Genomic DNA, 12918 nt, shown 5'->3' on the forward strand with positions numbered 1-12918 from the left:
CGATTATTATCAACCTTTATTTTTTAACATTACAATTAAATAATGAAAAATTAATTATTTTTTAAATATAAAATTTTTCTATTAAAAATATTTTTTTATAAAAAAATATATTTTACATTATGTTTTGCCAACAAATTAACAAAAAGTCCTCTTATGGAAGTTATTTGCATAGCTAAATGACTCGAATGGTAAAATCCAAAGCATAAATAAGATAATTGAGCAAGCTAACGCTCATAGTTCTAGTGGTAAACATAGAAAGATAACGCAGCTGGATCTAGCAGCCTGAGCAACGACAGTGATGTTATAAACCTAGAGATAGCCCTTCTCTTTGCAGCATTGTATTGCTCCATCAAACATTTCTTTAACCCCATACCTAAATTCGAAACCAGAATCTGTCAGTTTCTTGGACGACAGGACAGGGCATTTGCGTCCTTTAACTTCCTTCAACGACCTGCCAAGAAAGCAAAATTAACAATTTTCTGGTAGTTTCTTAATAAAAAAGGATGAGAAGAATTACTCACTCCACCGTTGGTATTGAGAGCTCTGGGTAGTTGGTAGAAAGAAATTCAGACATCTCTTCAATAGTTATAACATCTGAAGAACACATGTATCTCCCTTGTGCATTGGGATATTCAAGAAGGAAGATATGTGCTCTTACTAGATCATCAACGTGCACCATATTTGTATTGACAAGAAGATTATACAGATCCGGCTTACCTGAAACGATATCCATTAGAACAAGATGATCACTTGGGAAATCCTAGAAATTGATCACTTAGTATACTTACCCAGAACCATAGCTAATGCTGCCTCCAGTGAGCCGGGGAGATTCGGACATATGAAGGGACCGACAACGAAAGAAGGGATTACTGTCACAAGGTCTAATCCATGTTCTTCGGCGAATTCGAGAGCTCTCTTCTCAGCCAACAACTTGGAAACCCAGTAAGAACTTGCAAAGGAATTCAAGGCTTTAATGTAATCAACATCACTCCAAAAACTTTCATCCATTACTTGTGCAGTCTTGTTATTAAAATCAACTGCAGATGCACTAGAAGTATATACTACTCGCTTCACTGTCTTTGAGTTCAAACACACTCTTAAGATTCCTAATGTTCCATCAATTGCCTTACTGATAACAACTTCCTCAGATTCTCCGCTGTCGAAATGAGTAGGCATTGGGTTAGCAACATGAAAGACTCCAATACATCCTTCAATAGCAACATCAAAACTATCCGGATCGCTAAGATCTGCATGGAAGATTCGAAGCTTATTGGTCGCTCCTGGTAGACTTGTTAGGAAGGATACATCTCTCTTCTGATCTGTTCAGACAAATGATAAAGATGACTATCCTAAATTATTAGAAAACTCAGGTTCTCAGCGGTAAAATGGAACTACTTCAATTAAGATTTTTCGAAGAAATCAAACATTAATACAGGCACTTATGGGACATAAGCAAAGATCAAGAACCCCATATGTTGGTGTTCAAGCAAAAACAGACAAGTGCACTTGGAAAGATTCCAGTAAGCGTGTAAAAGCCAGTCATGTCTGTTACCTGGGTGGGATCTAATGGTGGTGTGAACAGAGTAACCATAATCAAGAAGCCTCATGATCAACCATGATGCTACATATCCAGTGCCACCTGTAACACATACTGTGCCTTTATCTCCTTCCATCTCTCTCCTTTCCCCTGTTTATCTGTCTTCCTCTTTCTCTCTCTCTCTCTCTCTGTGTGTGTGTGTGTGTGTGTGTGTGTGTGTGGAGGAGGAGGATTTATATTATCAGGATAAGACATGGATTACATAATTATTTTGAGTTTGACATGGTCAGAACCTAGCAGTCTCACTTGCGGCTTTTCATGGACATCAGACAATTTGGTAGGCCTGTATGTATTATATATCCAACCATCCCTTGACTTGCATGTTTATATCTTGACTCACATATTTGTATTTTGGGTACACGGTGAACTAAATATAGACAAAAATTTGCCCTCCCTTTCAATGGAAAATTCACTTTTTGACCCTAAATAAAATGATTTCTGTTTTAACAATATTACTTTAATGATCTTTCTCATGGATGGGTATTGAGGATAGACTCTTGGAAGTGGAACAACTCATGCAAATGTCCTTATTCTTGGAATTTCCCCTCTTTGAACTTGTGATCAAAGCAATATATTATTGTAATAGCAACTTCCAAATTGCACACGGATTTGTTGGACTGATGGATCCAACATCCTTTGCAATCTACAGTGCCATTATATATTAAGCATCGATAGCATTCTGTAAACAGAGAATATACACGGGCTAAGATATTCCTACAATTACTGGAGGTAGCCCTTCTCTTTGCAGCATTTGATTGCTCCATCGAACATCTCATCTAGCCCATACTTGAATTCAAAACCAGAGTCCAACAGTTTCTGTGAAGACAATCCAGGGGTTCTAATGCCCTTAATATCCTTCAGGGATCTGTCAAGGAAGCAAAATTAACATTCTCATCATCTTCATATGCAGTATTAAAGGAAGAAAATGGGCATAAAAATAAGCATTACTCACTCCACTTCTGGTATTGGGAACTCTGAATACTTTGCAGAAAGAAATTTAGACATCTCTTCAATGGTGATGGTGTGTGAAGAACAAATGAATCTCCCTTTTGCATCAGGATATTCAAAGAGAAATATGTGTGCTCTTGCCACATCATCTGTGTGCACCATTGATACATTGAGCAAAGCAGCATATTGCTCCCTCTCACCTAAAAGATGTTAATTTTATCAAGTGAAGAAAGTTTCCATGCAGGGTATTCTTTAACCATCCACCAAATGAAGATTTTGGAACTTACCCAGTATCATAGACATTGCTGTGTGTACTGAACCAGGGAATTTAGGACAAATAAAGGGACCAACTATAAAAGAAGGAATTACTGTCACAAGATCTAACCCATGTTCTTCTGCGAATTCAAGAGTTGTCTTCTCTGTTAATGTCTTCGAAATCAGGTAAGGACCAAAGGGAGACTTCAAGGACTTGATGAAATCCACATCACTCCAAAAGCTCTCATCCATTGTGTCCACAGCCTTGTCGATAAATGCAACTGCTGATGCACTGGAAGTGTACACAACCCTCTTCACTGTCTTGGAGTTCAAACATGCTTTTAAGATCCCTAATGTTCCATCGATTGTTCTTCTGACAATCACATTCTCAGGTTCTTTGTTTTCGAAATCTACTGGAGTAGCTACATGAAATACACCAATGCATCCTTTAATCGCTGCTTCAAAACTTTCTGGGACACTCAGATCAGCTTCGAAGATTTGGAGTTTCTCCGACGCTCCTGGCAGGCTTGTCAAGAAGCTAACATCCCTCTTGTGTTCTGATCATGTTATCAAATATTCAAAATTTATATGTATAAACCTATAAATTAGGACTCGTTTATTCGAATGCGATTTGAGAAGTATCGATGATTCCATTAAAAAAAATAATAATAATCTGAAAGAGGAGCCTTACCAGGGTGAGGTCTAATAGTGGCGTGGACTGAATATCGATGTTCGAGAAGCCTCATGATCAACCATGAAGCAAGGAATCCAGTACCTCCTGTAACACATACTTTACCTTTATCTGCTTCCATCAAAAGCACTCGAGGAAGATGAAACACACGGACAACTCGATATCTAATCTTTTTATAGCAGTAATATTTCTCTTTTGTCCATTTAGTTTTTTAACACACATTAATTAAAATATTTTTATTAATTTTCTAATTATATTTATTTTAAAATATTAAATTTTATTAAATATTAAAAAATTTTAAATTTTTTAATATTAAAATATAATTAATTAAAATTATAAGTTATAGTGTTTGAAATTTATTTTTAGTGTAATAAAATTTTTGGTATTAAAATATTCACATCTGTTTTTAATTTATAATTTTAAATTAGTTTAGTGATGAAATAAAATATTTTACTTTTAAATTTAAAATTATAAAATAGAACTTTTGAAATCTAAATTTCAAAATATAAAACAAAACACGAGATTTAAGGTAAATCTTTCATCTTACTCTCCTTCAACGCACGCCATATATTGCCATTCATGAATTGTCGGTTAAAACATTCACATCATATTTACAAAAATAATTATAGTTATATCTAAATAATTTACTTAATCTTAATATTTTTAAAATTCAATAAAAATATTTTTAAAATTCAATAAATATATTTTTAAAATGAATATTAATTTCAACTTTTTAATTTTAATATTCTGAGATGTAGAGAATAGAATTTTACGGTGTATATAAGTTTAGATTGAAAGAAAAATGTTTTTCTCTTTTTATTTTTTTGACGTCTAACAACTTTTCTGCTATAGGACTGTCTGTCTCTATCACGTAGGTCCGTACATCTAAAAGTGTGAGAGCCCTCTCCACGCCAAACGATCATTTAATTTTCCCAACGCATATACAGACAGGACTACGAAGTGACTGGATAATAATAATAATTTTTCAAATATACTACTTGGCATGAAAAAAAAAAAAACACGCAATAGCCTGCATGACAAGTAAGGCATCAGATTGCAGCTGGACTTTCGTAAACCCTTCAAATTTTAACTGTACCAAAGCCTCCCTAATAGCAACAATCTCTCCTGCACGGTGGACCATGCAAGCTTGCCGAAATTGTAAATAAGAAATGAGTGATATATTAATTAAATTTATGATAAATTTCATATTTAAATTTAAATAAATAATATTTTATTAATTAAATATATACCATTAATAAATGTAAATAAGAAATTTATAAAAAAATGAAGAAAGATTTTTTTATATAAATTATTTGATATTTAAAATTGACTAGTTATTAATTTGAATTCACATGGCGTATATTTATTAAAAAAAATATACTCTCTTTAATATTCAGAATTCAAATTTAAAACTTCTGAATAAAGAATAAGAGTGTTATTCCACCATACTCAGAATTTAAATTTCGAAACTTCTGGATAAAGAAAAAGGCCGCGGTTCCATCTTATCCTTTAAAATTTTCAAAGATAGAATTTAATAAAAAAATAAACTACACTGACTTAAAAAATGTCAAATCCTAGGTTTATTTTAGTTTATTTAAGTTATTAAATTTATAAAAAAAAGGGTCATGTTAATTGTTATCCATTACAATCGCAAACTTTATATAATATTTTATTCAAATTATAATATAAATCACTATAAAATATAAATTAAAAACAGTAATTAAATTTATATATAAATTAAACGTTAAAATAAATTATTTATCGTTTAAAATACATTTCGAAATTTCATAATTATTTTTTAGCTATTTAAAGTATATTTTTATATTAAATTACAATAAAAAATATATTTAAGATTCAAACTACTATAATATAAATATTTTTTATTGAAATAATATCAATACTTGACAGAAATAAATTCAGGCATATTTTTTTATAATTATGGTGGGTGAAAAATAACTACATACAAACTCGTATATCTCCTCATGTGTTCAGATTTATATATATAATTAATAAATAAATAATAAATAAGTCAAATTCATTACATATTTAATTAAATTTTATTGGGCGACTACGTATACACTAAATGCCTATAATAAATTTTTCGTAAGCGTGTTATCTGCGTTTCCATCACATTCCATGTAACCTTTTTTTTTTATAAATATATTCTAATGGTGATTGATGCTTAGATAGTAGCTCCTTGAGAACTTGTTCCATTTCAGCCCTTAGTAGAATGACTTCTTGCAAGTTCAGTCTCTCTCTCTTGAAGGAAATATATATATATAGAAGTTGTTTAGTTTATAACACATCGATCAATTTTTTCAGAATGTACAAGCTCCGCTGCTGATGTTTTATTAGCTCATGTCTGCCCATTCTTTTTCAGGGCTTACTTCTGGTTTTTTATACACTATTTGATTAAGCAGGCCCTTGTCTCTGCAGCACTGAATAGCTCCACCAAACATATCTTCAATACCAAACCCAAACTTGAACCCCAAGTCCATGAGTTTCATTGATGAGAGATTACATAGTCTAGACTCTTCAATCTCCTTCAATTGACTGCAAATCCCAATTAATCGTTAAATCTTTTAAAATTGAAGAGAACGAAAATAGAGAATCAACGCAAGACTACTCACTTCATGGCCGGCAGTTGAAATTCCTGCAGTTTTGCAGAAAGAAATTGGACCAGTGCAGGAGTGGTCATTTGAAGATAGGAACAAATGTACCTCCCTTTTGCATTAGGATCTTCAAGAAGAAATATATGAGCACTGGCCGCATCATCGATGTGCACCAAGTAGAAATTATTAAAATCCTCATACTCTAGATTCCCTATACAATAAAACAAACTTGTCACATATTTTTATGCTAAATTTGGTGCAATTAAGAAAGAAATAAGAACTCATTGATTTTTTTTTCTTTTTGCTTACCAAAGATCACAGCGAGAGCCAAGTAGACGGAGCTGGGTATATAAGGACAAATGAAGGGTCCAACAACCAAAGGCAGAACTACAGTAAGAACTTGCAAAGGAATTCAAGGCTTTAATGTAATCAACATCACTCCAAAAACTTTCATCCATTACTTGTGCAGTCTTGTTATTAAAATCAACTGCAGATGCACTAGAAGTATATACTACTCGCTTCACTGTCTTTGAGTTCAAACACACTCTTAAGATTCCTAATGTTCCATCAATTGCCTTACTGATAACAACTTCCTCAGATTCTCCGCTGTCGAAATGAGTAGGCATTGGGTTAGCAACATGAAAGACTCCAATACATCCTTCAATAGCAACATCAAAACTATCCGGATCGCTAAGATCTGCATGGAAGATTCGGAGCTTATTGGTCGCTCCTGGTAGACTTGTTAGGAAGGATACATCTCTCTTCTGATCTGTTCAGACAAATGATAAAGATGACTGAACATTCCCATATCCTAAATTATTAGAAAACTCAGGTTCTCAGCGATAACATGGAACTACTTCAATTAAGATTTTTCGAAGAAATCAAACATTAATACAGGCACTTATGGGACATAAGCAAAGATCAAGAACCCCATATGTTGGTGTTCAAGCTAGAATAGACAAGTGCACTTGGAAAGATTCCAGTAAGCGTGTAAAAGCCAGTCATGTCTGTTACCTGGGTGGGATCTAATGGTGGTGTGAACAGAGTAACCATAATCAAGAAGCCTCATGATCAACCATGATGCTACATATCCAGTGCCACCTGTAACACATACTGTGCCTTTATCTCCTTCCATCTCTCTCCTTTCCCCTGTTTATCTGTCTTCCTCTTTCTCTGTGTGTGTGTGTGTGTGTGTGTGGAGGAGGAGGATTTATATTATCAGGATAAGACATGGATTACATAATTATTTTGAGTTTGACATGGTCAGAACCTAGCAGTCTCACTTGCGGCTTTTCATGGACATCAGACAATTTGGTCGGCCTGTATGTATTATATATCCAACCATCCCTTGACTTGCATGCTTGTATCTTGACTCACATATTTGTATTTTGAGTACACGGTGAACTAAATATAGACAAAAATTTGCCCTCCCTTTCAATGGAAAATTCACTTTTTGACCCTAAATAAAATGATTTCTGTTTTAACAATATTACTTTAATGATCTTTCTCACGGATGGGTATTGAGGATAGACTCTTGGAAGTGGAACAACTCATGCAAATGTCCTTATTCTTGGAATTTCCCCTCTTTGAACATGTGATCAAAGCAATATATTATTGTAATAGCAACTTCCAAATTGCACACGGATTTGTTGGATTGATGGATCCAACGTCCTTTGCAATCTACAGTGCCATTATATATTAAGCATCGATAGCATTCTGTAAACAGAGAATATACACGAACTAAGATATTCCTACAATTACTGGAGGTAGCCCTTCTCTTTGCAGCATTTGATTGCTCCATCGAACATCTCATCTAGCCCATACTTGAATTCAAAACCAGAGTCCAACAGTTTCTTTGAAGACAATCCAGGGGTTCTAATGCCCTTAATATCCTTCAGGGATCTGTCAAGGAAGCAAAATTAACATTCTCATCATCTTCATATGCAGTATTAAAGGAAGAAAATGGGCATAAAAAAAAGTATTACTCACTCCACTTCTGGTATTGGGAACTCTGAATACTTTGCAGAAAGAAATTTAGACATCTCTTCAATGGTGATGGTGTGTGAAGAACAAATGAATCTCCCTTTTGCATCAGGATATTCAAAGAGAAATATGTGTGCTCTTGCCACATCATCTGTGTGCACCATTGATACATTGAGCAAAGCAGCATATTGCTCCCTCTCACCTAAAAGATGTTAATTTTATCAAGTGAAGAAAGTTTCCATGCAGGGTCTTCTTTAACCATCCACCAAATTAAGATTTTGGAACTTACCCAGTATCATAGACATTGCTGTGTGTACTGAACCAGGGAATTTAGGACAAATAAAGGGACCAACTATAAAAGAAGGAATTACTGTCACAAGATCTAACCCATGTTCTTCTGCGAATTCAAGAGTTGTCTTCTCTGTTAATGTCTTCGAAATCAGGTAAGGACCAAAGGGAGACTTCAAGGGAGTTTCAAAACGAGAGCTCCGATTATATAACGAGATACCATAGGTCTGAGTTGCAAAACCACCATTCTGCTGGGAACCCAAGTAGACATTTTGATTCAAACCATCGCCTTTCTTATTTATATGCATGTGAGGACATGATTTATCAGCTTTTAAGTTCTGAAGCATCGCTCCGCCAAGAGAGAGTTTCCGGTTGCTTGCAAATCCTACTGAAGTTCTAGAGGCCTTCTTTCCACTCTTTGATGGACTGAATTTTGCACCAAAAAGTGCTTCCTGCTCTGCTATCAGCTGGACCTGAAGTTTCTTCTGGTCCTAAAATATACAGAAACTATTTATATAAGGTAAAATCGTATCGTATATGAGAAAGAGAAAGGAAGAGAACATTTTGCAAAGACTAATTGAACAAAGTTCATACGTACTCTTTGTCTTATCTTTTCTTGTTCCTTCGCTTTCCTTAGGTTGTTGTACTGTTCCAGTCTAGAAAGAAGCCGTTCCTACACAACAAATAATTATGAGACAAATAATTTAATTCAGGTTCAACAAAAATGGAATCTGAATTAAGGACAATGGAATATATCAAATCCAATCTGGGACAACTTAGATAAGGACCAGATTAAATTTTGAAATGAAGATCTCCACCTTGCCATTAATTTTATTGGCTTAGAGAGAGAACTTACACCATCATATAAGAATGGAACTCCTTGTTCTTTCTCCCAAGCTTTTGTTTTTGAAGTCAATGTCTCCACCATTGCTGCTCCATCACCAACCAAAACAAAGAAATATCATAACTAGATAAGCTAATTATCAGAAGAATATCCTATTCCCCAAGTATAAGAAGGTTAAAGCAAAATGGATTTGCCATGAATGGAACCATTTTGAGACAGCAGCAAGGTAATATCCTTACCAGGGATTTTGTTAACAACTGCACGAGCTTTCTCTGCACGTTTCAAAGTAAGATGTGCACCTCGTCCGGCATTATAACGAGTTTCATCCTATAAAATACAATGCATAAGGAGATCGAACTGAGGACTAGATAAATGAAATTATTTTCAAGAGCAGAAAAATGGTCAACCCAGTTATACTCCTCAAGCCAGCACTCTTCTTCACATGCACCAAACCATTTCTCCACTTTGTCAAGTATTTCCTTCCTCCTAAAAGCTTCCTCTTTAACCTTAGCAATTTCAAACTCAATCTCTTCTAGTAAATGCACAGGATCCACTCCTGTAGATGATATTACATAACTTTAAGACATTTGTATGGTTACTGATTCATAAGATAACAATTGTCTCATCTACTTTCTTTGGCATCAAAGCATTTCCAGGCCTTCATGGCAGTGACGAACAGCATTGACATATGTCCCACTATGCTGGCATGGATAATATTCTCAGGATACCTCTAATTCTAGATTGTTCATTTCCTCAAACCCTTACCAGATGGTTCAGCTTCAATCGAATATGTTGCTGCAGTAAGTAATTCTGTCACAATGTGTGAATTCCTGCATATCTCTTCTAGTTCCAACCTCTTCTTCAGAATAATCTCTTTCAGTTTAGTTGATTTGAGCTGCTTGAGCCTTGAGACTTCGTCCTCAACCTATGGAAGAAAAGAGCAAGTACTTGGTATGTCTAGTCATGCTTGTGCTGAAATTGGCAAATAAAGTGAATTGAGTAGGAAATTATAAAATCTTTTCACTCCAACAATTATAACTCACTTGGTTAATGAAATCCATGGAAAGCATATTACACTCAGTAATTTGGTGTTCTGAAGCAGCAATAACACTGGTAACATTCTGAAACATCTGTTGCTCCTCAATAGGAGTGCCCATCAAATCCCAAAGCTCCAGAAGGACGGTTCCAAGACCTTGAAGCTGATTGAATTTTCAATATTAGGTATGCCAAGCAGAAGGAATTATAAAAACAAAAAGATGTTCTGGAACAATGCATGAGAAAATTTGCTCAAATACCAACCCTCTGCATTCTCTGTATCTTGACATCTCGAACACTTTGTATTACAGTAGTCAACCTCTCAATTGTATAACTGGTTACGTCTTTTGCTCGTTTAGAATCATCCAGAGTTGGATGGATCTCGTGAATTGTGTTTTTGAAATCCATACCAAGAACCTCACACAGGGAGCTCAGAGTGTCCAAATGACACTCTACTTGCTTCAAACGATTGCTCTACATTTGATATACAGTAAATCAGTCAGATAACAAAATATGTTGGAACCACAATTCCCAATTCCATAATGGTCTATGAAAAAATATACCAGAACATACAATGATTAAAGCAACATTTGGGTTCATATTTGGAGAATAAAAGTGTTTCTTGTCCATTTCAGATGTGGTTGAAAAGAACAATTGGAAAAAGAAAATTGAGTAATTATGTTAGAGTTTTAAATTTGTATTATTAAAAATATTAACTTTAATTTTAATGCCGTCTAACTGATATTTTTAATGTTCTGATATCTCAACGACAGCTCTCCAACCTTATTAACAATCATACCCTAAACATTTGCGGTGTCAATTTCCAAATTTTGATAATTTTGAGATCGGCACGTAACAGGAAGACAAACCTTCTCATTCTGAAGCTCACACAACTGATTCCTTAACTGTTCTAATCTTCTCATAGATAAGTTGTCACTGTCCACAAGCTTCCCGCACATATTAATTTCTGTAGCAGAACCGAATATCTCTATCGAAATGTTCTTTAGTTCGTCTAAAACTTCAGCGAATTGCTTCTCCCTCTCTGCTTTTCTCTTCCGCATTTCCTCCAACTGTGGAACAATTATTTGAAGTTTTTCTCTTAAACTTTCACCGGCTTTCTGCTCATCCTGAATGCAAAACAAACAATTCAATTTTCGTTCCATGAAATATGAACTTGGCCAACCTAATTACACTTACTTTTACAGGTTGCTCACTCAATACAGAACATATATCCTCAATCTCCGCTTCAAGCGAAGCAATTTCACGTAGCAATTCAGATCTACACTTTCCCGCTTCATCAACTTTTCTCCTATACACCTCGAGGCACTCTTCTTCAATTTCAAACAATACCTTATCCCTTTGAACGTCATTATCTCCCACTTCATCCCATAGTTTCTGATATCCACGAAAACAAAAACAGAAAACAAAATTCACACAAACACCCAAACAAAGATAACCACACGCACAAATCAAATTGAAAACAACAAAGGAGAAAAAACCTGCAATTCCAATAGCAACAAACCACAAGTTGTTTCAATACTGGCGAAGCGATCATTGTGGTTGTTATGCATGGCGACGGGGAAAGGATCAGTAAACGCTGACACCGGAGGGAGGATTGTTAAGTGTTGGATGATGGAGTGAGTTTTGAAATAGAGAGTATATATAGAACTGTGTGTCGAGGTGGGTGTTCGAAGGAAAGCCCCAGAGAAAGAGAAAGGGGGGACAGAAAAGTAACGCTTGAATTTGATGAAATGAGGAGGGAAATGGAAGGAGCGGGACGAACCGTTAAGAGAAGGAGAGGGAGAGAGAGGGAAAGAGAGTGAGACAGAGCCGCTAAGCAGGCACATCACATGTATCCCATGAATTCCCTGCATTAATTATTCATAAATCAGATCACAAAGTAATGGCTTGGTAATTGCACTCGTGCAAAATCACCCCTATGATACATCCAAATAGCCACAAACTCACAGAAACCCAACTTCATAAATAAAGAAGAGGCAAAATAAACAAAAGTTGGACTGGAGCATGAATGAAATCAGGGCAAACAAGAAATAACACAGCATTCTTAACTGACACAATGCACACCAATCACCATAATCTACAAATTCTACAATGATAACACTTCTGTTTTCAACTGAGCGTAAGGCCCTGATCTGGTCATGGTTGAAGAAATTGCCATGGAGAGCAAGTAGTCTTTGTTGATAGCAACAAGCACTTGCCTGATTGGCTCCCTCTGATTCCTGTCCATGAAGTGTGCAACCTTCATTAGAGGACTTGTGCCTGGTAGAGTTCCCAAGCTCTCATGGTTTTATGTCAGAACTGTTGGATATGTGCACGATCTCAATGGCAAAGTTAGAAATAAAAATCTCTGTCAAGTCTGTCCTGGACATCCCAATAGGTCAAAGAAGCTGCCTTCTGCTGAAATGTAACTGCTCCGGCCACACAAGCAATGGCTTGGTTAGTTTCCTTCCCACCCAGTAACAATGGAAGTCAATTATTGGTATGAACAAACAGAAGTAAAATGTCATTCACAACTTGATGCTACTCTGATCCTTCAATTCATCTGCATTTGAAAAAATCCACCTTCTGAAATCCCACTTATACAGCCTAACATAATTTCTGATGAACAAAGAGCTGACAAACGACAAGAAGAAAGACAAAAAGA

At 35.3% G+C, this 12918-nt stretch overlaps 4 protein-coding genes across 4 annotated transcripts; all 4 read right to left on the reverse strand.

The window, feature by feature from the left end:
• Positions 1-177: 177 nt before the first annotated feature.
• On the reverse strand, positions 178-2006 carry LOC110614683 (vestitone reductase). Its single transcript, XM_043957121.1, has 4 exons — positions 1553-2006; positions 789-1319; positions 522-717; positions 178-451 (listed from the first exon to the last, which is right to left on the reverse strand). The coding sequence occupies exons 1-4, from the start codon at positions 1671-1673 to the stop codon at positions 310-312; spliced, it is 990 nt and encodes a 329-aa protein (XP_043813056.1). The 5' UTR covers positions 1674-2006; the 3' UTR covers positions 178-309.
• A 146-nt stretch (positions 2007-2152) lies between these two features.
• LOC110614686 (vestitone reductase-like) lies at positions 2153-3651 on the reverse strand. Its single transcript, XM_043957122.1, has 4 exons — positions 3492-3651; positions 2833-3357; positions 2550-2745; positions 2153-2462 (listed from the first exon to the last, which is right to left on the reverse strand). Exons 1-4 carry the CDS (start codon positions 3610-3612, stop codon positions 2318-2320), a joined length of 987 nt encoding a protein of 328 aa, XP_043813057.1. The 5' UTR covers positions 3613-3651; the 3' UTR covers positions 2153-2317.
• A 2100-nt stretch (positions 3652-5751) lies between these two features.
• Positions 5752-6757, reverse strand: LOC122721253 (vestitone reductase-like). Its single transcript, XM_043957056.1, has 3 exons — positions 6413-6757; positions 6122-6331; positions 5752-6044 (listed from the first exon to the last, which is right to left on the reverse strand). The coding sequence occupies exons 1-3, from the start codon at positions 6727-6729 to the stop codon at positions 5843-5845; spliced, it is 729 nt and encodes a 242-aa protein (XP_043812991.1). The 5' UTR covers positions 6730-6757; the 3' UTR covers positions 5752-5842.
• On the reverse strand, positions 6737-12896 carry LOC110614687 (65-kDa microtubule-associated protein 4). The gene is made up of 14 exons (XM_021756305.2): positions 11753-12896; positions 11451-11648; positions 11123-11380; positions 10518-10727; positions 10262-10417; positions 9984-10143; positions 9626-9774; positions 9458-9545; positions 9231-9304; positions 8973-9047; positions 8376-8865; positions 8093-8288; positions 7859-8005; positions 6737-6872 (listed from the first exon to the last, which is right to left on the reverse strand). The coding sequence occupies exons 1-13, from the start codon at positions 12125-12127 to the stop codon at positions 7861-7863; spliced, it is 2574 nt and encodes an 857-aa protein (XP_021611997.2). The 5' UTR covers positions 12128-12896; the 3' UTR covers positions 6737-6872; positions 7859-7860.
• Between the last annotated feature and the right edge of the window lie 22 nt (positions 12897-12918).

This window comes from Manihot esculenta, chromosome 5 (assembly GCF_001659605.2).
Source record: "Manihot esculenta cultivar AM560-2 chromosome 5, M.esculenta_v8, whole genome shotgun sequence".
Classification (NCBI taxonomy): Eukaryota; Viridiplantae; Streptophyta; class Magnoliopsida; order Malpighiales; family Euphorbiaceae; genus Manihot; species Manihot esculenta.